Source organism: Lytechinus pictus, chromosome 7, assembly GCF_037042905.1.
Source record: "Lytechinus pictus isolate F3 Inbred chromosome 7, Lp3.0, whole genome shotgun sequence".
In the NCBI taxonomy this organism is placed as follows: Eukaryota; Metazoa; Echinodermata; class Echinoidea; order Temnopleuroida; family Toxopneustidae; genus Lytechinus; species Lytechinus pictus.
The window spans coordinates 4,248,012-4,271,801 of NC_087251.1; the positions used below are offsets into that span (position 1 = coordinate 4,248,012).

General features: G+C 35.1%; 1 protein-coding gene across 1 annotated transcript; it reads right to left on the reverse strand.

Annotated features, from left to right (window-relative positions):
* Positions 1–37: 37 nt before the first annotated feature.
* Positions 38–22,815, reverse strand: LOC129265113 (ribosomal oxygenase 1-like; the record flags this gene model as incomplete). Its single annotated transcript, XM_064101716.1, has 13 exons — positions 38–1,343; positions 2,319–2,420; positions 5,592–5,809; positions 6,162–6,303; positions 7,193–7,381; positions 9,167–9,261; positions 10,121–10,263; positions 10,918–11,024; positions 19,606–19,719; positions 20,191–20,290; positions 20,911–21,053; positions 21,800–21,930; positions 22,545–22,815. Coding segments are annotated over 13 exons (1,878 nt in total), but the record flags the coding sequence as incomplete, so codon positions are not given.
* Positions 22,816–23,790: the final 975 nt, after the last annotated feature.

Genomic DNA, 23,790 nt, shown 5'->3' on the forward strand with positions numbered 1-23,790 from the left:
CCTCAAACTGTCACCAATATTTTTTTTTTTTTTTTTTCTGCAATTTTTACAACAAACTTTTCTTCAGGATGAACTTCCCCTTTAATCAATTCATCCCCTAAATACCAACAGATTGTAGAAAATTCAATCAAAAAAGTGAGGTTGAATTTCATTTAATAGTTGTATAATTCCACAATCAATTACACTTTGTATTATCAACACTTCCTTCTCTTCCTGCAAATAAAAACAAAAGTGCAATTATTGGCATTTCTTGACTTCCTTTGTCATATCTATCCGTGTTCATACAAATAATGAACTTGGAAACACAAACACATTTGTGATACATTTTGTGCTTTGGAATGCTTTTTCTACAAAACAGCATTTCCACAGTTTATTTTGGTTATATCCTGGTTGAATTCTAACACACTTTGACTTTGTGAATTATAATCAAACATGGCTCAAATTAGAAGAGTGTGTTCAAATAAAACTGTGACATCACAACTCTGTTGCCTTGGAACAATTCTGGGAATCATGATTCTGGCAGAGAAACACATTTCAAATTTCAAGTGACAATTCACATAAATACATATACATCTTATCAAGTTTGTAAACGATGATTCTTCTGTGAAAATTGCTTGAATACATTCTTGTGGGAATGGCAAAAAAATTAGTCAATGTCAAATCAGGTTCCAAAGTCAAGCACTTGTCATATGATTCAATGTAAATTTGTAACTGATATGCTTTCAATTTTTATTTCTATCATCCCCCATTATGATTGAATTTTTTTAAACTTATGCTAGATGTTGAATAGAATGTCAGTTCCTTGAAATGATCTATGAATTGCATAGCTTTCCAAACTTCCTGGTTCAAAAAGTGTAAAATTAGGGTCAGCCCCAAATCACAAAGTACAAGGACATCAAAGATCCTGTTTTCTTAGTTCACTTCATCAGTCATTTCATATTCTTCTTTCTATATGTAAAACCGGATCCAAATATAAAATGATGACTAAGATTATGAATGCCGACCCCACAAAACTCTACTGAAGAAAGTATGCAAACAAGAAAATTTGCTTTAACTGGCAAGAAGGGGAAAAAATGCAAGTAGATATGTAAATCTAAACTCTGTTCTATTGTAAATCTACAGCTTATAATTTGCAGTACCACACCCAAGAGAGCCATGGACATATGATACAAAAAATACTTTGTGTTTATCAATTAATTACTAAACACTTATATCTCTAACTACCTTGTTTGGCAAATAGTTACATCTTTGTGTCTATCTGAATGTAATGACATGTATGGTTCCAACTTGGATCTGGTCATCAATAAGCCTTTTTCATACAGAGTCTGTGCAAGGTCCACAGGCTGAAACAGGAAGAGTTCAGAAAATGAAAAGAAAAGAAACTTATCATAAAATAATTTTATTAACATTATCAAACATACCATACCCTAAAAGATGCTAAGAGGTTTGTGGCTCAGTGGACAAGGCTCTGGGCTTTGAAACACAAGGTACAGAGTTCAAATTACACTTGCATTTATCTAAATTTGCCACTCCCTACCCAGTTGTTATAAATGGGTACCACAAAGGAAGAAATTCCTGATCAGTGTAGCCTTGCTAAAGCTAGGGTAATAATACAGTATGCAAACACTTTGTATTAAATGGTGTTGCATATAATTTTTATAATTATTATTAGGCATACTATTGTCAATAATGATTTCTTTCTTTTTGTTTGAGATTTACTTTAGTGACAAGTGAAATGGTAATAAAGCATCCCTTCCAGTTAAAATGACTATCAGATGATTTTATATCCAATATGTAACAAGAGGAAATAAACTTGGAGTCTGTCTCTGTTAATAATCAAAGAATAAGACCTATGAAGTTTGAGAAAAAAATTAAACAAACAATAAATTGGGCATTTGAATGTCAATATCACTATAATGCTATGGCATCCTTCACTGGTAATGTGACAAATGATGATGAGCAAGAAAAAAAAGTAACCAAACGTCTCTTTTTGCTCTTTTAATGACACACTCTCCTTTCCTGATATTATATATAATCTATGGAACTGTATTCCTTCCATTGAATACAACTGATAGACTTGATAATAGAGACAATCTAAGTGACATTATGAACTACTGGATACGTACAAAAGTAATGGGAAAGTTGTTCATGTGTGACATCACACATCTTGATTGCATTGCAGATAGATGGATCTCACAATTCGAATACTTATATTTTTCTTATAATTCGTTCAGTTTTTCTCAAAATTCATTGATCTGTTTGTTTAATTTTGTTGTTTTATACAATTCAACTAGTTTCATTCATGTATTGGTACTTACATCAGCATTCTCTTCATTAGTGTCTTCTAGCTGGTCACCCAGAGTGCTCACCGGGATATAGTCAGGATAACTGTGAATAAGATGTTCTACTGCAGGTGCAAACTGGATAAACAAAATAGATACATAGGTGGTTTAATATTACACATATAACAAATTCAAGTTTTCACAGCAAGCAAAAATAAAGTTTACAATCAAGTTTAACCCTAAATAGACTGGGCTATTTCAATGCCTAAGAAGACAGGGGGGGGGGGGCTGATTCAGCCCCCCCAAATATTATTATTTTTTTTTTTTAAACAAGTTCACACCTAGTTACCACTGAGCACTCTTAGAAATGTACGTCCACATAGTGGACTGGTACGAGATGACGTCATTTTTTGGCGTTCCATATGCCTCAGGTCCTCACACACGTCCACTATCAGAATCGAGAACCTCGCCACATCCATTTTGCGGTTCTCCTAAATCATAGTGGAGGTGTACGTGAGTGACGTCATTTTGACCGTTCAAGCCCAGCATGAAGATCAATCCTTCCTTTTAAAACACAGTTTTCAGTGACTTTTCACAAAATTAATGTAAGTTGTACGATGCATTATGTTTATCATATTTGGAATTGCTTTCTGACCTCCAAAATTTATATCGATATATATCCTAACTCGAGTAAAAAGGAATCAAAGCAAGTGAAAGGGCACGTGTACACAAGTTGCACTATCGCATCACCCAACCGGGTCGCAAGGCGATGGTACGCCAGATCTTCCGGGACGGGCAGCGTGTCATGACCCGCTGGTTATCGCGCTGTTTCACGTGGACGTACGTACACGTACAGGTCGAGTGAAATCTAAAGTATTCCCAATTGTAGTGAACAAGGGCAGACGACAACGTTGACTCACACGATCAGACGACTGCTACGTCGTTCTCGTTCACTGCTCCTAAAACTCTCCATTAATGCATATACAGAGCTGCCAAGTTGTATTTTGCATTTTCAGTATTCTTATCCCCAAAATCAGTATTTTGACAAAAAAATCAGTATTTTTACCGTGTGAGATAAACATTTTTTATTTTCCCCCAAAAAGTGTATTTCATTATAAAATGCTTGGCGCACTCGCCCATCACGGCGCTCAAGCTGCATGCAAGCTAAAATGCGCACTGCTCTTGCAGATGAAAAAAAGACCCATTGAAACTTGTGTATATCTCACCCTGGTTTTTACAAAATGATTGAAAAAAAAACAAGTTACCTGAAATTACATTGATCTAATAACCATACTTGTGTACGTTTTATGAAATGGAGACATATAGAGATGATTTTTCTCAATAAATTACGATTTTTTAAATACAAAAAACATATTTTTTAAAGAAAAAATGTAGTACCGTATTTTGGTTGCAAAAACGTACTAAATACGGCTAAAACGTACTGGTTGGCAGGTCTGCATATAGCATTTCTATTTATTTGAAAGCAGGATAAAAGAGCATTGTAGATTAAATGCCTTGCTCACGGGCATAGCTGCCGCGGCCGGGGATCGAACCCCGGACTTTTTCATGTATAGCCAGGCGCCTTAGACCTCTCGGCCACGGCACCTCCACTCCACAATTATGATCTCTGCCGTCGATCACGTGATCGCAACAAAAATTGGCACGCGCATTACCCATGGCATAATCTCCAAAACTATAAGATCAAATTCTTCGAAAAATCTCATTGCTAATCAATAATGTTAATGTAAGAGTAGAAATAATATATATATAATTTAAAATAATAAATATTAATTGAACTGTAATCGAAAGGGTTTAGTAACCCAATACAACTTTGTTTATGTCCACCTGTTCACTACGTCAAACTCACAGGCCCGTATTCTGAAGTCAGGTTTAAGTTAAACTTAAGTTTAAAGTTGTGGTTTAAGTATGGACAACCAAAAGTATCAATTTTTTTCATTAAGTTGTACGTTTCTTATGTTTGCTGTGCTCTTTCCTGATTCATCGATGGTGAAGACAATAATCTATATATACTTCCTAGACAATTATGAATGATTTGAGAGCCAAATGAGCTGAAATATTATATCCCTACTGTTAGTGATTTATGTAACAATTGGCTGTCCATACTTAAACCACAACTTTAAACCTGAGTTTAAGTTAACCCGACTTCAGAATACAGGCCACAAGGTTTCTTCCATGAAAATGACCATTAAGGACTCAAAGTTTCTTCTTCATACTTGGTTCTCTCTCCCAGCCTCACTCACTGTGGTCTTCCTAAACACACCCATTTCGTTCTAATCCAGAAATGGTATGAGTCAACTGGTCGAAGAATATAAAAACATTGTGATTGTCATATCAAGTCCAGAGTATAAATAGTGTACAAAATATATATTTTAGAGATTTGGGTGTTTTTTAGCTACTGCTCCACCCCGCATATATCACACAGTATGTTCTCCTGGCCCATCCCATGTCCGTAAACAAAGGAGTCTTATAGCTTTCATATAATTGTTATTCATGTTTCTTCACTTGTATACTTCTCATCAATATTCCATATTTGTGCTTCATCATTAGTTCTTACATCCTTTCTACCATCAAGAAAGGGTGAATAAATATATCATATCGGAACTTAATAATCATCGCCTTCTCATCTCATCTTTCGTCGTTTGTAACACTTGCCTCATACGCCATCAAACTCTACCACAATTACAAATATATACATATCAAACACCAAAACCACTAAACGCAAAAACATACAAAATTTCCAACATTTATTACGCCTAATTAATTAATTTAAAAAAAAATTGATTTTCTTTTTTCATTTTATTTTACTGTACAGTCTTGTAGTTTACACCTGGCTCTACGCGTGTGCAAATTTTTGCAGTGATCAGTGGCCGAGATCGGGGGGGGGGGGGGGGGGGGGTGGTGGGTCAAATTTACCCATTAGAGCTAAACCAAACAATGTTAAATAATGAAAATTATATGAAATTCAAGTGAAAACTGAAAAACCTGGATAATTGAATACCTCTGAAAAAGACCGGTCAAATAAAACTAATAACTGAGCATATTATTTTTTTCATCTAGATAGCTTGGCACACACATTTTTTACATGCATACACTCAACAGCCAATGTTAAATCCTAGTTGAATTATCACTATCGGAGAGTCTTCTTTATACCAGTACAAAAAGCATGAAGATATAAAGATAAATTTCTGAAGACCATTGCATTTTTAACTCACAAAGAAAACTTATTTTACATTATTTAATACAGAATTAGAGAGTATTTCTGAGTAAAGACTGAATGATAGAACTTACTTCTGGAGGTATTTCAATGAACTGAAGCTCCTTTTCTTTATAAACCCTGGAGTTCTCTATTGAATGGTAGACTAGGACTTTGCCTTCTTCAGGGACTAGTCTAAGGATGTTCCTTCTCAGTAGCCTTATCTGGGTATCTTCACTGAGCTCAACTAAACCCGATACTAGACCATTCTTGCAGGATGCGTTTTCACCAAAGACACAGCAGGATTCCTCAGCTGTAAATACATAATGATAGACATTCACTGCTATCAACCATCCAAGAGTCTTAAATGAATAAATATTCAGTCAATTGGCTAACAAATCAGATAATTCTAGATACACTGACTCGAATCTCCAATCAATTCTTCTAGAGCCATTTTGTATATTGTTAAAATAATACATGATATCCCTCTTCTATTTCCCTATCTATCTCTCTCTCTTTCTCTGTATATTTTCATCTCTATTTTTTCACAATAATGATTCCAATCTAGGCATATTGGCTTAGGCATCCTTCACATACTATCAATTTCCAGTATGTATAAGTTAATCCATTGCTCAACAATAATCTAATGGTGATTGAAATGATACCTTCTTCAAGAACAGGTGGAAGACTGGTGTGGAAGAATTCAAAAGACATCTGATCAACAGCAGCATCTACAGGAGCAGATTTTAGGAGCTTTGAAAATAGGTCACCAATCTTCTTCATGAATGGTTGTCTCCTGTCATCATCCTATATAAAACAGTTATATTGAGTGTTTAATTACATATTTACTTCTTATATTGTACTAGCAATAATGAATTGATATACCAATATCAAGTTCTGATAAGATTTCAAATGGTATTACCCCAGAGGAGAAACAAAATACATAATACAATGTAACAAATTGCACAGAATGTCTATTCTGTAATGAAAGAAACAGATCCTTTATAAAATAGATGAAAATCATGTAAGGCATGTTATAATAAAGACCAGAACATGTCTAGTTCTTAACACATGAAGTTACCTGAAATCAAATGAGCATCATAACTACCTCGGTAACAATGTTTATCTTTGTGTCACAAATCCAAGAACAAAGAGGTAATCATTTGCCATGTTGCCCTCTTCCAGGTTTTATGTACAACATCATAGGACAATATTTGCCATATTGCTGCCAGCGTGCTTGCGCAGTAGGAACTGATTTTGATCGTTATGTTCAGTATTAAAAAAATCAGGTCGGACCCCAGTTTGTGAAGCAATGCAACATAGATAAAACATGGTCAGGCTATATGATAACACATGCATGTAATCCTAGCTAATCAAACCCAAACGCAAGATTTTTACATGTGAAGTGTATGTGGGCATTATATGCACAATAAATTAGCAAGAATTACTTCATCAAGTTCATGAATAACCTGAAGAATCGATAAGCAAACAGACATGTATAATGTTTAAGTAGTAGCCTCAATTACCCATCATACAGCTGTAGGTAATAAAAATATTGACTGGCTCCTCTTTCAGGGAAAAAATCAAATATATTGTCCTTAAAAAAAAACATATTGCCTCGTCTAAAGACTCAAGCAAATATGATTTTGTTGTTGGCTTTCCCTCAAGGCCAGTCAATATTATATTAATATCTTACCAGGTCTTGATGAGCCACACCCATATAATTAAGGTAATCAATAGGTAGAGATTTCCTGAACTCAATATTCTCCTCTCTTACAACATGAAGTGCTCTTGTAAGAACATGTTCCATTAGATCACCCCATGTATTCTTCTGACATGCTGATATTGTGATGTGAAGGGAGTGGGTCTCAGATGGAGTGCTCGCCTAGATAGAATATAAGTATATAACAATAAATAAGCTTAGAAAACTCCAAAGGAGTGGATTTACCCCTCTCTACGAAAGCTAACTTGAAGGGATGGTCCGGGCTGAAAATATTTATATCTAAATAAATAGAGTAAAATTTACAGAGCAAACCGCTGAACATTTCATCAAAATCAGACAACAAGTAATGAATTATTGAATTTTAAAGTTTATCAGTATTTTGTGAACAGTTATATGCACATCGTCATGAATATTCATTAAGTAGGCTGATGATGTCATATCCCCACTTTCCTTTTTCTTATGTGACCTTTGACCTAGGTCATATGACATGAAACTCAAGCAGGATGTTCAGTAATACTTGATTAACCTTATGTCCAAGTTTCATGAACTAGGTCCATATATTTTCTAAGTTATGATGACATTTCAAAAACTTAACCTTAGGTTAAGATTGTGATGTTGATTCCCCCAAAATTGTCTAAGTTCATTGACCCTAAATGACTTTTGACCTTGGTCATGTGATGTAAAACTCAGGCAGGACATTCAGTAATACTTGATTGACCTTATGGCCAAGTTTCATGAACTAGGTCCATATACTTTCTAAGTTATGCTGTCATTTCAAAAACTTAACCTTCTGTTAAGATTTGGTGTTGACGCCGCCGCCGCTGCCGTCGGAAAAGCGGCGCCTATAGTCTCACTCTGCTATGCAGGTGAGACAAAAATCACAAAATCAGTTTGCTTGATACCTTACATGAACTTGCTTCCTTTCATCAAAAAATGAAAGAATAGCTATTTTGATTTCTTCCTCCACTGAAGTAACAGTCATTAATTGGAGAGACCAAAATGCCTTCTTTGTATTTTCAATATACAGTGGGTCCCACAAAAAACGAAACCGAGATTTATCGATGATTTATCATAACTTAATCACAAACACAATAGACAAATGACCTACCATTTTAAAGCTTAGAATCTCCTCTTTCATCTGGTATTAGATAATTCCTCATTCACGCATGAGTGAGCAAAAACAATTTGAAGAAAGGATACCAAAAACTCATTTGGCGGGCCGTATCTGGGTTTTAAAAAGAAAACCACATGACTAAAAAGTTCAATATCTGCTCTTTAATTTGATACCTCAATTACAGAAAATGGTCAAGAAATAACAAAGTTCTGGTTATTTGAAATAAGGCTTGAATTTCAATAATTTCATAAAATGAAGAGGTTTTACAGGCTAGCGTTCAAACTCTCTCGACATTCCGTTTTGTTGACGATCAGCCATGCATTAAGTCTTTTGTTACCGTGCGATAGCTTCTGTGGGAAGCCAGTGAAAACACGTTTATTTAATGAAATTATGGAAATACAAGCATTGTTTCGAGGGATCATAACTTTTTTACTTCTTGACCATTTTCTGTGATTAAGGTATCAAATAAAAGAGCAGATATTGAACTTTTCAGTCATGTGATTTTCTCTTTGAAATTCAGATACCCCCCGCCAAATGAGTTTTTGGTATCCTTTCTTCAAATTGTTTTTGCTCACTCATGCGTGAATGAGGAATTATCTAAGTAATATCAGATGAAAGAGGAGATTCTAAGCTTTACATTGGTAGGTCATTTGTCTATTTTACTTATGATTAAGTTATGATAAATCATCGCTAAATCTCGGTTTCGTTTTTTCTGGGACGCACTGTATATATATATATAATTGATTCCTTGAAGTCGAATTCACATTATCAGAGGTGTTGTGATCAATTACTGAGTGAACACAGATATGAAAAACTGGAATGTATATGTTTACCTGGTGGATGACACCCCTAGGGAAGTAAAGAAGATCACCTGCTTCAAGAGTTGTATTCAATATTGGCTCTCCAATATCTGCATCAGTGAAGTTTGCTAGAAGATGAAGGAGAAGACAAGACTTATGCATGGCTACAGATCACATACATGAAGGTATAAGGTAGGTTATTTCAATGTTAAATATATATATTTACCATAAATTCTCCTACCCTGTGTTATTGCCTCAGGAATACCTGCTTGAGGTAGAATGGAAATGGACAGCTGGCTGAAATTCAAGTTTGCATAATATGTTCATGCCTATAAAATTACATTAATAACACTCTAGGCAGGGGAGGGGGGATGTTCAAGCTGTTCATCTACATCCTTTTTTCTTTTTTGCTTTTCTTCATTTCAGACCAAATTCTCTATTGAACTTGGTAGATTATGGGGGATATTTTGCATTTTATGAAGGTCAACAATAAAAAATCCCCTGAATTCCTCTCAATATTTCTATTTTACTTCCAGTAGATACATATTTTTTTATTAGGAAATATCAGATTTCTCATAAAGATTTGTTTCTCCCTGAACCCAAGCACAGGGCCCAGGGGTCCGTTGCAGAAAGAGTTGCGATCAAATGCAACTAAAAAAATCTTGCGCAACTTGATTTTCAGCCAATGAAGCACCCATATTCAGGACTTGCGATTGATATTTCTGCAATAGGCCCCAGGTGGGTGTTTCATAAAGCTGTTCGTAAGATACGAATGACTTTACGCACGACTGGTGATCCTTTCTTGTGCTATCTGATATCCCTATGTAATTGAGTTATGACCCAAGAACAGGTTCCAGTCGTGCGTAAAGTCGTTCGTAACTTTACGAAAAGCTTTATGAAACACCCACCAGGTCTTCTTAAAATGCATTTCTAGCAAGAACACTGTGAGCATACCACTAGTAAATTCTGAATAGACATAGAACTCACAACTTGAGAACCTTGGGAGTACTTCAGATGGTGATCTCTGGTTATATAACTTCCAATGTTTCTTTCCTTCTAGTTGGAGAACAAATGCCTCAATGTCATCATAGTGTGGTGCAAACCCTTGGGAACCTGGAGGAGTTAGGTAACTGAAGAAAAAAAAAATCCTCAATAGAAGTCATTCATTGACAATATCACTGTTAATGGAACTTCTCTTAAATTGTCATTGAGCAAAGACTTGTTAATGATCAAAACATTCCAGAAAAGATGTCATGTTCTTCTTCTTCCATTGAGTAAAGTCCTCTTTACGGAGTATAGTCGTACTTTACTGAGGCCGCAATCACAAAAACACATGATATTTGGTGCAGTTGAACAAAACTAAAATATAGTGCAAGTAAAAAGATGCATCTCAACTGGAGAGCTAACAGAGGGTGAGTGATTCCAGGTGGCTCCTGAAAGACTCAGTTGAAGGAGCCAAAACCACTGTTGTAGGCAGGACATTCCACAAGCAGATGGTACTTGGGAAAAAGCTGTGTTGGTAGGAGATGTTTAATTTCAATGTGAACCCTTCTTCTAGACATGTAAACTTCTTCAGAGATTAGGGTCACAAGAAATAGATCCATAATAAACAAGGTGGAACAAGCTTTTCATGTAATAGATTTACTGCAACAAAAGTTGAGAGGGCTGAGTCTTATTAGGGAAAGATAAAGTAATATATTGTCCACAACAAATGGTTGGCACGCCATCTATTTCTTCAGTTAAGGATAACATATATTTCAGATAAGTCTCCTGATAATACTTACATATTAGCACCCACAAAACATCCAAAGAACTCCTGTAGAGCTGCTAATAGTTGACACACTCTGGTAGAATATGTTTGAGGATTGAGGATTCTTACTGAACAACCATTCTGAAAAAAAAGACAACCAATCTAAAACATGCAAAATATACGATCCAAATAATTCAAATTTTCCTTTATAACAATAGCCTCATTCAGTAATGAGATCACGGTTTGATGTAAAATCTGTCAGATAACCATCAAGACTTTATCATTTCAATTACTGTCATTGCCATTGTTCCAATCTAGCCAATAGATGCTTACAGATTTGCAAGTTTACATAGTGGACTGCTATCTCGTGATATCATTCCAAGTCTTTCTCTTCCTCATCTACTCTCAGAATCAAAACTGACTCAACCATTGTTCTCTTGTCATCCTAAATCTAGGATGATATGCAATGCTGGTGTGCCAACTTCATATCTGTGGCGTAACATGTCAAGTGTGATCCAAAGGATTTTTATTGTTGGGAGCGTCGTGGTCAGGTGGTTACGACTCTCGTCTTTCAATCAGAAGGGCATGGTTTCGAATCCCAGCCATGGCGTGTTTTCCAACATTGTGCTCCACCCAACCCAGGTGAGTTGAATGGGTACCCGGCACGATTGATTCCTTAAATTCACCAAGGAATCTCAGAATTCTTCAATGATTTTTTTTTCACTCTGCAGACCAGTCATTGAATATGGAATACATCTCTGGCTTCCTCACCCAAAAATCATATCCAATCTTTGGAATCTATTCAAAGATGCTTCACACAATTTTGTTTTTCTATAAACAGGCAAATACACTTTCCTACTCTGAAAGATCACAAAAACTAGATCTTTCTCTTCTTTAATAACCGGCTTACTTATTTGTCAATTAGGTTTGTAATAAAATGTTTCTTCTGTCTATGATGTACCTGTCAACTTCTTGCCCAGTATAAGAAATCATAAAATGAATTATCTTTTTGTTCATGAATTCTCAAGATGCAACATCCTGGAGTTTCATGTTTTCATGGTTTTTCCAAGACTGTGGAATTCATTACCATCTGAAATAAGAGAGTTTAGCTCAGGAATGTCCATAAACTTTATACCCAAAGCCATCCAGATCATCTCTAGTCCCCCTCCTATTGAGAATATAGCCTGATTTTCCTTTGTTTAATATCCAGTAAATTCCTCATGCTTAATATTGGTAATGATAAGTAAATAATTCTTATGTCGTCATTAATTGTATTACACTCATTTTACAGTGAATTTGTTTTCAATATATTATACATGACATATTTAACTTTCTGATTTAATTTATAGAATTACTTTCCCTTTTCCACGCAACTCTATTTCTGTACACAATGTAATTACAGATTAAAAGATGAAAACTATAAATATAATTATGCATTTTATATTTGGAAATACATTCTTAGTTGATTCTAGTTTATTTCATACATTCTCACATGCTCCTCCTTGCTTCAATGTTTGATTCGTTTTGTATATATTTATGTGTTTTAATGACATGATACATCTATGTATTTTTATCAAATTTCATGTTTATATGATTGTTAACCTGTGATCGGAGAAGCTTTAAGAGGAACCAGTTTCCGTTTGGCAATCTCTGGACACTGGATAATGGATCTGTCTTTCAAATTTCTATAAATAAATCTTTAGTCAGCAGGAGTGACTACGTTTCCATGAATAACCAGAAGACATCATTCCCATCCTATCAATCTAAAATTCCTTGTCTGGTGTCAGTCTGGGGTGAACTTTATGTTGTCACCTAAATCTTATCCCTTTACTCGTCAACATCTTTGAGTTCAGTATATTACTTAGAAATGTTATAAGAATGAGATGTAGTGCTGTGATGTTCATGTTGGTTATGACTTCAGAAGATAAAGATAATAATTTCACAGCATTAAATTTATCTATGTTTCATGCCAGGATGCTTCAAGAACAAGTGTGACTACCAAAATTTCATTTGATAAAGTGATTATTATGCTGCAAAAGCATATTAAGATGTTATATAAATTTAAATATCTATCGATCGATCTATCTATCCATCTATATCTATATATATATACATACAGTGCGTCCCACAAAAAAGAAACCGAGATTTAGCGATGATTTAACATATCTTTATCATACATACAATAGACAAATGACCTACCAATGTAATAAAGCTTAGAATCTCCTCTTTCATCTGATATTACTTATATTATTCCTCATTCACGCATGAGTGAGCAAAAACAATTTGAAGAAAGGATACCAAAAACTCATTTGGCGGGGGGTATCTGAATTTCAAAAAGAAAATCACATGCCTAAAAAGTTCAATATCTGCTCTTTTATTTGATACCTTAATCACAGAAAATGGTCAAGAAGTAAAAAAGTTATGTTCCCTCGAAACAATGCTTGTATTTCCATAATTTCATTAAATAAACGTGTTTTCACCGGTTTCCCACAGAAGCTATCGCACGGTAACAAAAGACTTAAAGTATACACACAAAGAAAATTCACGAAAGTGATGATTATAGACAAATTATATATGAATGGAAAGGTCTTGTCTTTTTATACACAAATATGTCACTAAAAAGTCTTATCGATGTCGTGGAAATGCAAGAAATGAAATTATTAGAGACCATTCTAAGCCCCCCAGCCGCCCCCCAGACCGACAGTTCACGCAGTGAAAACAGTCGAGAATAATGACGTCACACAATAATCGAGCTCATCATCCCTCTGTGCATAATACACTGAATCACCTTACTGACCTCTTCAATATCTTCCGAATTTACCGTTTTCTTCATGTAATGTGACATCCGAATTCTGTTTTCGACAACTTCAGACTATAAGGGAACCAGAACTGTGTTATTTTGCCCGTTTTTTTATTGAATTGTGAACTGGAAAGATCGATTTTGTCCACTCGACAGTCTTCGTTGTGTTGCTCTACTAACTATTGAAAAACTCCAAGCTGCACGGTCCCATTCACTTGCTCCCGATGCATGTTGCAGGCTACGCTGTTTGATCCAGTCAAAAGTGACTCAAGGTAAGCATGTTTGGAAACTGTACTTGTTCTGACGATGCATTCAGGTCAGATGACAGATACAGATCTGATATAAGTTTAGAATCATGCATTTTGGCATAACTACTATTAAAATTAAAAAGTTTTTATTTTAGAAATAATGTTTTTGTACAATTCCACCCAAGGCAAGGGTTCATTACATGCCGCCACGCACAGAAATATCAAGCCATAGAAGTCGTGTGTTGTGGACCCAAGAAGTGAGATCCCAGACGCCTCCAGGCTAAGCACGCGCGAACCACTAGTTAGAAATCCACTGCCAAACGCGGTTCGTGGTGCGGGGTTAGTATACTTAATACGTGTGAGTGGCACAATTCCAGCAGATTTTTTCTTCAGATTTCTAAAACTGGTCAGGACTCAGGCAGGCAATTAAATTATTTAGGAGCACTGAGTGGTATGGACCATGGCTGAAAATCTGCTGTTTCAGAGGAATGTTTAAGTTTTTATTATACACAGAATTATATCACCATGATGCCGATGTCATGAAGCCAGACAAATTTTCAGCAGTGATTACCCTGATTCCTGGCCAAAATCACTCACACGTATTGCGAGGTTAGTATTAGTATACTACTAGTACGTATTGCGAGGTTAGTATTAGTATACTAACCACGAACCGCGTTTGGCAGTGGATTTCTAACTAGTGGGTCGCGCGTGCTGGGATCTCACTTCTTGGGTCCACGACTTCTATTGCTTGAATTTTCTGTGCGCGGCGGCATGTAATGAACCCTTGGGTGGGCCAAAATTAGAGTCTGGTGTTTCTTTCTGATTAGAGTGTTGCTGCATATATGTATGCGTAATGCCTTCAACAATGAAGATAAATGCAATCTTTGTAATGACACAGAGACTCAGAGAGCACCGTACCTCAAGTGATGTTCGTGTAGTCTCCACTTCACTACTGGAGTACTGCTACAGCCTACACTACGCTACACACTTACCCGGGTAGGTGTGGCGTACATGTACGGTAGTGTAGCGGTAGTGAAGTGGAGTGGGGCCTACACAAACATCACTTGAGGTAGAGCACCAGTGTTCTGAGTGGAACTTTTCAGGTGTCTAAACCTACTATCATTTGTTGTTGACCGGGAATTACATGCCACCGCACGTCATCAATCATCACGATAATTAAATTCATACTTTGATTTGATTATTTAAACTATTTCTTTTTTTCTCTCTTCTACACACAGATCTGCACAATTGCTAACTCTGGTGACTTCTGGTCTCTGCTTGCTACCTCAATCTGGGAGATTCCATCATGTCCTTTTACTATGATTTGGATATAGCCATTTTTTTCTTCACTCTTTCCAGGACCTACGGTTTGCAAGTTGTGGAATGATAATGATACAAAAGAAAAAATTTCTTTATCAATCTTGGAAACAATTTTGAGCACAGTTTTGGAGAGAACTAAGAAATTTTACTCGGACAGGAATACAGCTTGTCAAAAATAATAACACACAATTTAAAACGAAAGAACAATTTTAATGTTACTAGGGCATTTTGCGAGAAATGTTATACTCAATCACACGTCCCAAATCAAGGGAAAGTCCTTTGATTAAACATGTAGTTGAATTGCGATTGCAACTCGACCTTATTACGCTTGAATTTGAATTTAAGACTTACGCTTGATTTGCAATTGAACATAAGTTTCTTGCAGTGCCCCATAATTATGTTTTGTTATCAGATATTTAACGTGCTGATTTTTCTCGAAAGGTATAATATATTTGTCCTTTTAAACGGTATTTGAATATGGGTACGCCTTTTATTTGTTTTCCACAATATTTATTGCATGTATGAACAGAAGTGAAATATTTATTGTGAAGCACTGTGAATGTTGTGTGATGGTTCATCATCAGACTGAAAGCCTGGTGGATGTGAGGAAGTGGCCTGGATGAAAGAAAAGTGAACATGTGTCCAATTACTGATTTGCATATTCTAAGACAATTTTGTTTCTGGATAAATTTTGCTATGCATTCCCTACATTAAGAGTAAAGGAGAAGTCCACGCAATCAAAAATTCATTTGAATTTAAAGAAAAATAACAAGATATTGCAGGAAATTTCATAAAAACTTTGATTCAAATTTATATAATTACTATTTTAACAGTTCCGTAAATATAACCTATTGTGATCAGATGAAGAGTTTCCTATCGTCAAATCTGCAAAGAATAAAAAACAAAATGCCACAAAAAATAGAAACGAATGTGATGTGAGTGACAACTCTAATTTGCATATCATTGTTTTGTGTATATGACTGTTTTGAGTAAAAACAACAAGGGAAATCACTCTATTCAAATAAATTTTAGTTGATGTGGACTTGACTTTTAACTCTACCCCTCCCATCCCAAATAAGAGTAGAAATAATCTAATCAAGAACTTGAAAATCAAAAGCAGCAATTAAGAAGCAAGATTTGATAAATACAGGTCTGAATAGAATTTCACAAGAAAATAAAAAGAGAAAAAAAAGATGGGTAGGGACGGGGAAGGAATAAAAAAAAATACCCAGAAAAAAAAAATCCGAGTTTCGAACCAGGGTCCTCGCACATGACAAAACAATGGCCCACGCATTTGGCCACAGACCATCGCCCTAACAGGAAGGCATTTTTAAGATATATGAAAGAAAGTCCGCTCGCCGCTGTTTCCTAGTAATGCTTCGGCAATTCAACTGCAATTTCAGTCATTTCGCGATGGATATTGCCGTGTTTTTTTTGTGATTCCTGACTTTGCTACTTAATGAAATTTCATAATTTTTGTTCAGTCATAAAGAAGAATGTCTATGCTTTATATTGACTATAACATTAATGTGACGCAAGTGTGATTTCTACGTGAAAATATGCTTTGTTTATTCACCTATATTTCTTGAAAAAAAAAAAAAAATTCTAAGCTAAATATCGGTCACCAAAATACGTTAAATGTGCACTTTTTTTCACTGTTCAGTAAATTCAAACTTTTATCTATATAACAAGACCAATCTTAAGAGGAATAAACAATTCTAAGAGCAAAAAACGCTGATTGGAAAGATCGTCTCCAATGGGCTGCTGTCAGCTCAGCTGCTCACTGCTCATTGTGTGACGTCACTCAGCTGGAGCTCGCAAGAGGACCGGTGGAAGGCAGAAATATGGCATGAAAATAAATCATTTTTGAGAGCTGATTTCTGCAATCTCTGATCACTATTTTGAAAAGTGAAGTTATATATCTGATTAGTAATACTTCCCCTTTACAATGATGACCACATAAAGTCATTATAAAATACTTTTGATTCTTTGGATGTATACTTTAAGGACGTTCCACAGTTATATTTGTGCGCATTATGATCTGCGCATAGTTTACACTCTGCGCGCTGACGTCACAATGGATGAACAGGTGATTAATTAGCTGCGGGTATGAGCTGATTTTTCTCATCTTCTGCACTTTAACTGCAGATCCGATGCGTTATTTCATGAAGCTAAAAAATTGAATTATTCCATGGACCATTCAAAAAAATATTCTATACAATTTCAAAATACTTTACTCTGCAGTGCTGCCAAGAATCACGAATATTACCCCGAGTTTGAATAAATGGTAGAGTGGTTTTGATATTTTCTTCACATAGATACTAAGCATTCGGCCCATTTTTTGTGTTTTAAAAAGCACATTTGCTCTAATAAAAATGCTGATAGTTTAAAAACAAGCACATGAACACCTATTTTTTAATGTTTGTACCTCTTAGGTATACCTTCCTCTACAACTCTGCAAATTTTGGTGAAAATGACATGGATTTTGAATAAAGTGCAGCATTTATTGTACGTTTGTAGTTTGTTACTGAAATTTTACATTTTTTAGATTGGGATTTTGTTATCTTTTACGCCATTTTTAAGAACTGACAGTGCTGTTAAACTTAAAATTGCAAACAAATAGCACTATTAATAGATTCTCCATTCTAACGATACAATTATTAACTCTCTTGCGAAATTTGATGACTTTTTCATGTATTTTGACTGAGTAATGGAGGTTTAAACTCATTGTAGTAATCTTGGGACGGTCTAAAAATGCCAAATTCTTTTGAATGCGCAATTCTTAAGAACATCAATTTGGGTGAACTTTGAAGCTCTATAGCAAAAAATCAAGCACATGGACCTATGTTAATTTTTGCATATTTCGAATATTAAGGTTCTAAAGTATCTATGTGCAAAGTTTGGTGAAAATGACATGGATTTCACTTTGACTGTGGAACGTCCTTAATGCATGGCTGATCGTCAACAAAACGGAGTGTCGAGTGAGTTTAAACGCTGGCCTGTAAAACCTCTTGATTTTATGAAATTATTGAAATTCAAGCCTTATTTCAAATAACCAGAACTTTGTTATTTCTCTACCATTTTCTGTAATTCTCGCTACCCCAAATAGCGATTTCGCCGAGATCCGGGAAAATCCCTGTAACGTGCATTGCATTATGGGATAGGTTTTCGGTATTACAACTTCCTGGTTGGAAGTCCAATGCACTATTTTGCCATTCAGATCAACAGTGCCGTCATGCACAACAACACAACGTCGCTTTCGCTCGGAAAGTTCGTGATTACAACCCTCTCTTTCACGATACAGTTTAACGGCCTTTTCTGCTAAAGTCACTAATTCTGCCCGACACTTTCCATTGCACTGTATTCCTCTGTCAGTTAAGATTTTTTAAAGTTCCGAAACTGATTTTTTATCCATTTTGTGGTCGACGAAAAATTGAACGGAATGAATGCTGTTTATATTTAGCGTCTAGTCGAATACGATCGTGATGTCATGCCGGTCGCTAAATGCGAAATTTTAAGATATTCGTTTTTTGTTTAATTTTTTTATTACCAAATAAATACATGAATTAAAAAAATTATTTTCACGTGAAATATATTCAAATGGAATCAAAACTGACCAAATTAAATAAAAAGTATTATAATCTGTACATATATTACGCTGATTGGCATCGATTTCAGCGTGGTGAAAAACTCAGTATCGCGATCCTCGCGCGAGCATGACTCTGAACCGGAAGTGGTGATGACGACCCGACGGAGTGAAAATTCTCTCGTCTCGCGCATTATGAGATCTTTGTTCCTATTTGGGGTAGCGAGAATTGAGGTATCAAATTAAGCAGCAGATATTGAACTTTTTGAAAATGTGGTTTTCATTTTGAAACCCAGATACAGCCCACCAAGTGACTTTTTGGTATCCCATTTTCAAATTGTTTTTGCTCACTCATGCGTGAATGAGAAATAGTCTAAGTAATTTCAGATGAAAGAGGAGATTCTAAGCTTTACAATGGTAGGTCATTTGTCTATTGTATTTGTGATTAAGGTATGTTAAATCATCGCTAAATCTCGGTTTCGTTTTTTCTGGGACGCACTGTATATATATATATATATATATATATCTTTCTACATCTGTGTTTAAGGCAAAGTCTATGAATGGGTTTATTCTGTCATAATACACATATAGACGTAAAGACGAAGGAAGAGGGCGTTAAGGCGCATTACGAACATTGAAAGAAGACAAAAAAATTTACCTTAAACACAGATGTAGAGAAATATATATATATATATATATATCAATATATAAAATCTTAATCTTGAGGGACTACTTAGACTATTTGTCTTTATACTTGACTTGACTTACTCTATAGTAGTCCCACACTACTTGAGGTTGTGCTCTGCCAGTTGGATTATGTGTCTCTCGCTTTCCATTAGTGTATGTGGTCACATCAATATTCCGAGTAAACTGCAAATCATTCTGAATAATAACAGAAGCAACATTTAAAAAAAAAAATAATAGTTAAATATAACCTTCATTCCCATAAGGTTCAACAAGTGGAACATCCCTGGCTGTCTTGCCTGCATGACTTTTTGACAATGAAATATCAAATATTTTCTCTTTTGATAATTTGAATATATTATTCAAATATCCAAGGTCACTAAGGATCAGGGTTTTTGGATACTCTGTTGACTAGCCACAATGCCCATCTTATTGGCTTTGAAAGATTTGAGTGTTCGTTGTAATCTTCCTAACTAGTGTTGCAATGACCTTGTCCTAAAGCATATTGAAATTGAATTTTCACGGAAGAAGAAAATGAAAGAATAAAACCAATTATTTTTTCTCTGATCATTTCAGTGCTATAATATGCTGAAATTATGATTCATTCTTAAACATTTTTTATTGGCTTATTTTACAATCTACTTGATATTTCTATTAAAAAATACTCACCTCTTTTAGAATATCACTGAGTTCTTCTGAGCTGAAAATATCTGTGAAATAGTTCATATTATGTCGCTTCAAGAACAGAGGTTTCCTTTCAAATATGTTTCTGAAAAAAAATTGATGTTTATTACAGACAAAAAATGAATATTTTTATTAAACGCCCGTAAAAAAATATAACATGTTACAAGAATATCTTTATCATCACAGATGCTAATCAGTTTCACACACTGTCCTACAGTCTACAGTCACATATGTGCTGTACAATATAAAGCCTGAAAAATAAAGTTGTTTCAATAGCTTGAAGACTAGCATCTCTGCATAATGGGCAACATTAAGAAATCAATGTTATTTTCAATATAGCACTTGACAAAATGTTGATGCCAGTTACAATATGCAAACAATCTCTATGGAAAAATCATGAATTAGAATTCATAAGATCATGACTATTTCAAGAAAAAAATAAATGTCAACTCACATCAAACTATTTGTATTTCGGCATTTTCATAAATCAACACAAATATGTCATTATATCAGCTGAATCTGCGTTCTAAGCAAATCTGAGTTTCTAGAAGTACTTACAACATGGACAACATTGAACTCTTTATATCGTCTCTCAAAACTCACTTATTTCAGCAGATGTGTAATAATTAGCTTAATTGGATGAGCCTGTGCCTATGAATGTTTTATGGCACAATATAAATGCTGTGAATCATAATTATTACTTACTTGAAATAATCCTCAACCTTGAATGGTGATATGAGCCATGCAAAGACATCTTTACCATGCTGCAAACTATCTCTCTTCAATGAGTTGTCAGGTACAATGGATGATGGACCAGCTATGGTGCTATCTTTCCCATTGTCATTAAACTATTATCAGAGTAAATACATGTATTAGGTTCTACAAGAATGTATTCTAAAAATCATGGCAAATAACATGAAGTGAAGAGATGATGATGATGATGAAAATGATGATCATCATAATGGCAAGTAGGGTGATGATGATCATGATGAAAGTGGTAATGATGGTGATGATGTGGAAAAAGTATTCAATGTACCGGTACTTTTTTATGCACATCAAGAACATCAAGGTTTATGATTGATTTATAGACTTTTTTCATAAATGTGAATATGAACAGATCTGATGAAATTTTGTTGTTCTATTCTCAGGTCAGTTAAGTACATATGTCAATCTATATGATATTGTAAGGTTGACAATTTATAAAGGTCATTTCCTTTATGGCTGCTATCTACCAACTTACTAAGAAATATGATGTAAACTAAGTACAATGGCAATTTTTGTCATGCTTTGGTGAAATAAATTTGAATTGAATTGAATACTTCCTCTATAATTGCTACCGGTAGGTAACATTGTCCGATTATCAATACACGGAATTCACAGTAAACAACATAGGCCTCACACCCAAATGAGGCATTTCAAATGTGAATTTTTATGCATATTTAATCTTTATTTGTTTGTTCAAAACTTCATTGATCTTTTTTTTTCTATTAAAAAAATGTATTCCTTTTGGAGTGGCCTTTAGAGGAAGCCCTGATATATAACACATGCAAGGTTTTCTACCTATAGTCCATTTATATATTTTGTGATAGCATACCTTGAGACGTTTTGCGGTTGGTTCTGTTGGCTGCAAGGGTGGTGTGATATTTTTTCTCCGCCCCATTTCTGGGGTTGTAGTATATGGTGATTTACGCTTTTTCCGACTAATTTCTCTGGGCTTGGGATCTGCTGGTAAGAATAATTCATCAACATGGATAATTCTCAAAATTTGTAATCAACTGTTTCTATTTCTACAGTATGGTTCCTTGTCTTCACTGGAATAAATCATTGGAAGTACAAAGGAAAACTATGATTTGTTTGTATCTAGCAAATAACCATACAATAGATTTGGCATGATTTTTTCCCCATTTATATATAGAATATGAAAATCAAATCACTCTATCTTTCTCATATACTCCAAAATACTATAGACATTCAGTCCTATTATACTGATAGCACATTAAGTTAGAATTGGGTTGGGTTTTTTTTTATTGCAAAATATTTACAAGGGTCTTTCAACTAAATGGGGAAAATAGATTTAACCCCTTCCAAGATGAAAGTTTGGTTTGCTATGTCCACATTCTTGCTCAACAACTAATGACATCATTTTAAGATTGCATAAATCCAAGATCTGTGGGGTATTTTATCAATATTTCTTTCTGACAAGTTGTCGGATATCTGACATTTTTTTTGATTGGCTGTGTATCTCTGTTACTATGGAAACTGTCAGATAAAATAGGACTTGTTGGATACAACGTCTGACAAGTTCTTTCTTAAACACTCTCCTGGCCCTTGAAACATACCTTCTGTTTTTGTAGACTGTGTTTGACTTGATGACTTAGAAGAACCTGGTCTGTCCTCATCAATATCCATATCTTCTGTCTGCAACCTCCTTGCCATGCCCTCTGATCTCTTAACAGCTTTCTTGGTTTTCTTAGATCGAGCAGACTCTCTGATCTTCTTCAGCTTACCTCGTCCCTGCTTGATGAGACCAACAAATGGAGTAGATGTCTCTGGCTTCTCAACCTTCCCATGATGCTCAGTCTTTGGTGTTGCATTCTGCTTGGCCTGGTAATAATAAGAAGTAGGAGGTTAATTTTTAAGCAATCAGGCATTTACTATCAGTTGGGTGGATTCTCTCAAAACATACTTTCTACAAAAGCACATTCACACAAAGCATCAAATCAAAGGGTTAGGTCTTCAGTCTCAAAACATTGTTCATGTTTAAGAATAGACAGGAGTTTTGTGCTTACATTAATGCAAGAGTCTCAAATTCATGAATACAATCTCCAACATTAAAAGGATCTAAATAATTGGAAAAAGACAGGACTCTCAGCCTCACATTCAAAACCCAGCGACAATCAATAGTGCACTACTGTTAAATATCCTATTGCAAAGAACTCATTGATGCCTTGGTCTTGGGCAGTCAGTCTACAAGCCCCTGTGTTAATGAGCAAGATTTATCCAAGTCCTCTCGTGGCTGAATTCATATCCCTGCAAAATCTTGTGAATTGTTAGACTTTTTTCTCATAGAATTTAACCATTTTCTCTTTGAGTAAAATTGATTATTCTTGTACCATGGGAAAGAGTAAATGTTACTCAAAAAACACAAAAAACATGAAATTTGCCAATATTTAGAGCAGCAACGGCAGAATAAAAAGAGGTGTTTTGGTCCGCACCCAGCTCATCAACAATGCAAAAACACTCTAGTCATATCACTTGGATAAAAGAAGCTCCTTTTTCAGGGCTTGCCGACTGACAGTGGGTTGTAAATATTCAAGGTATTTGACATGCATGCATGGGTACCACGGCACTTGGTACTAATTCTAAGAGGGTTTTTTTTAATGAAGGAATGGACTTATGCCAATTCTTCTTTGAGTTTTTAAAGTACATCATTTTTGCTGCACACGATCCAAATATGAATGTTTTTGGTGGAGATTTACCAATTTTGCGGTGCTTTTATGCAGCAAAAAATGTGAATGTGAGTTGCAAAAGTTTTGTTTATACTTATCACACCAGACGAAAAGACTATAATATGCCATTGATAAA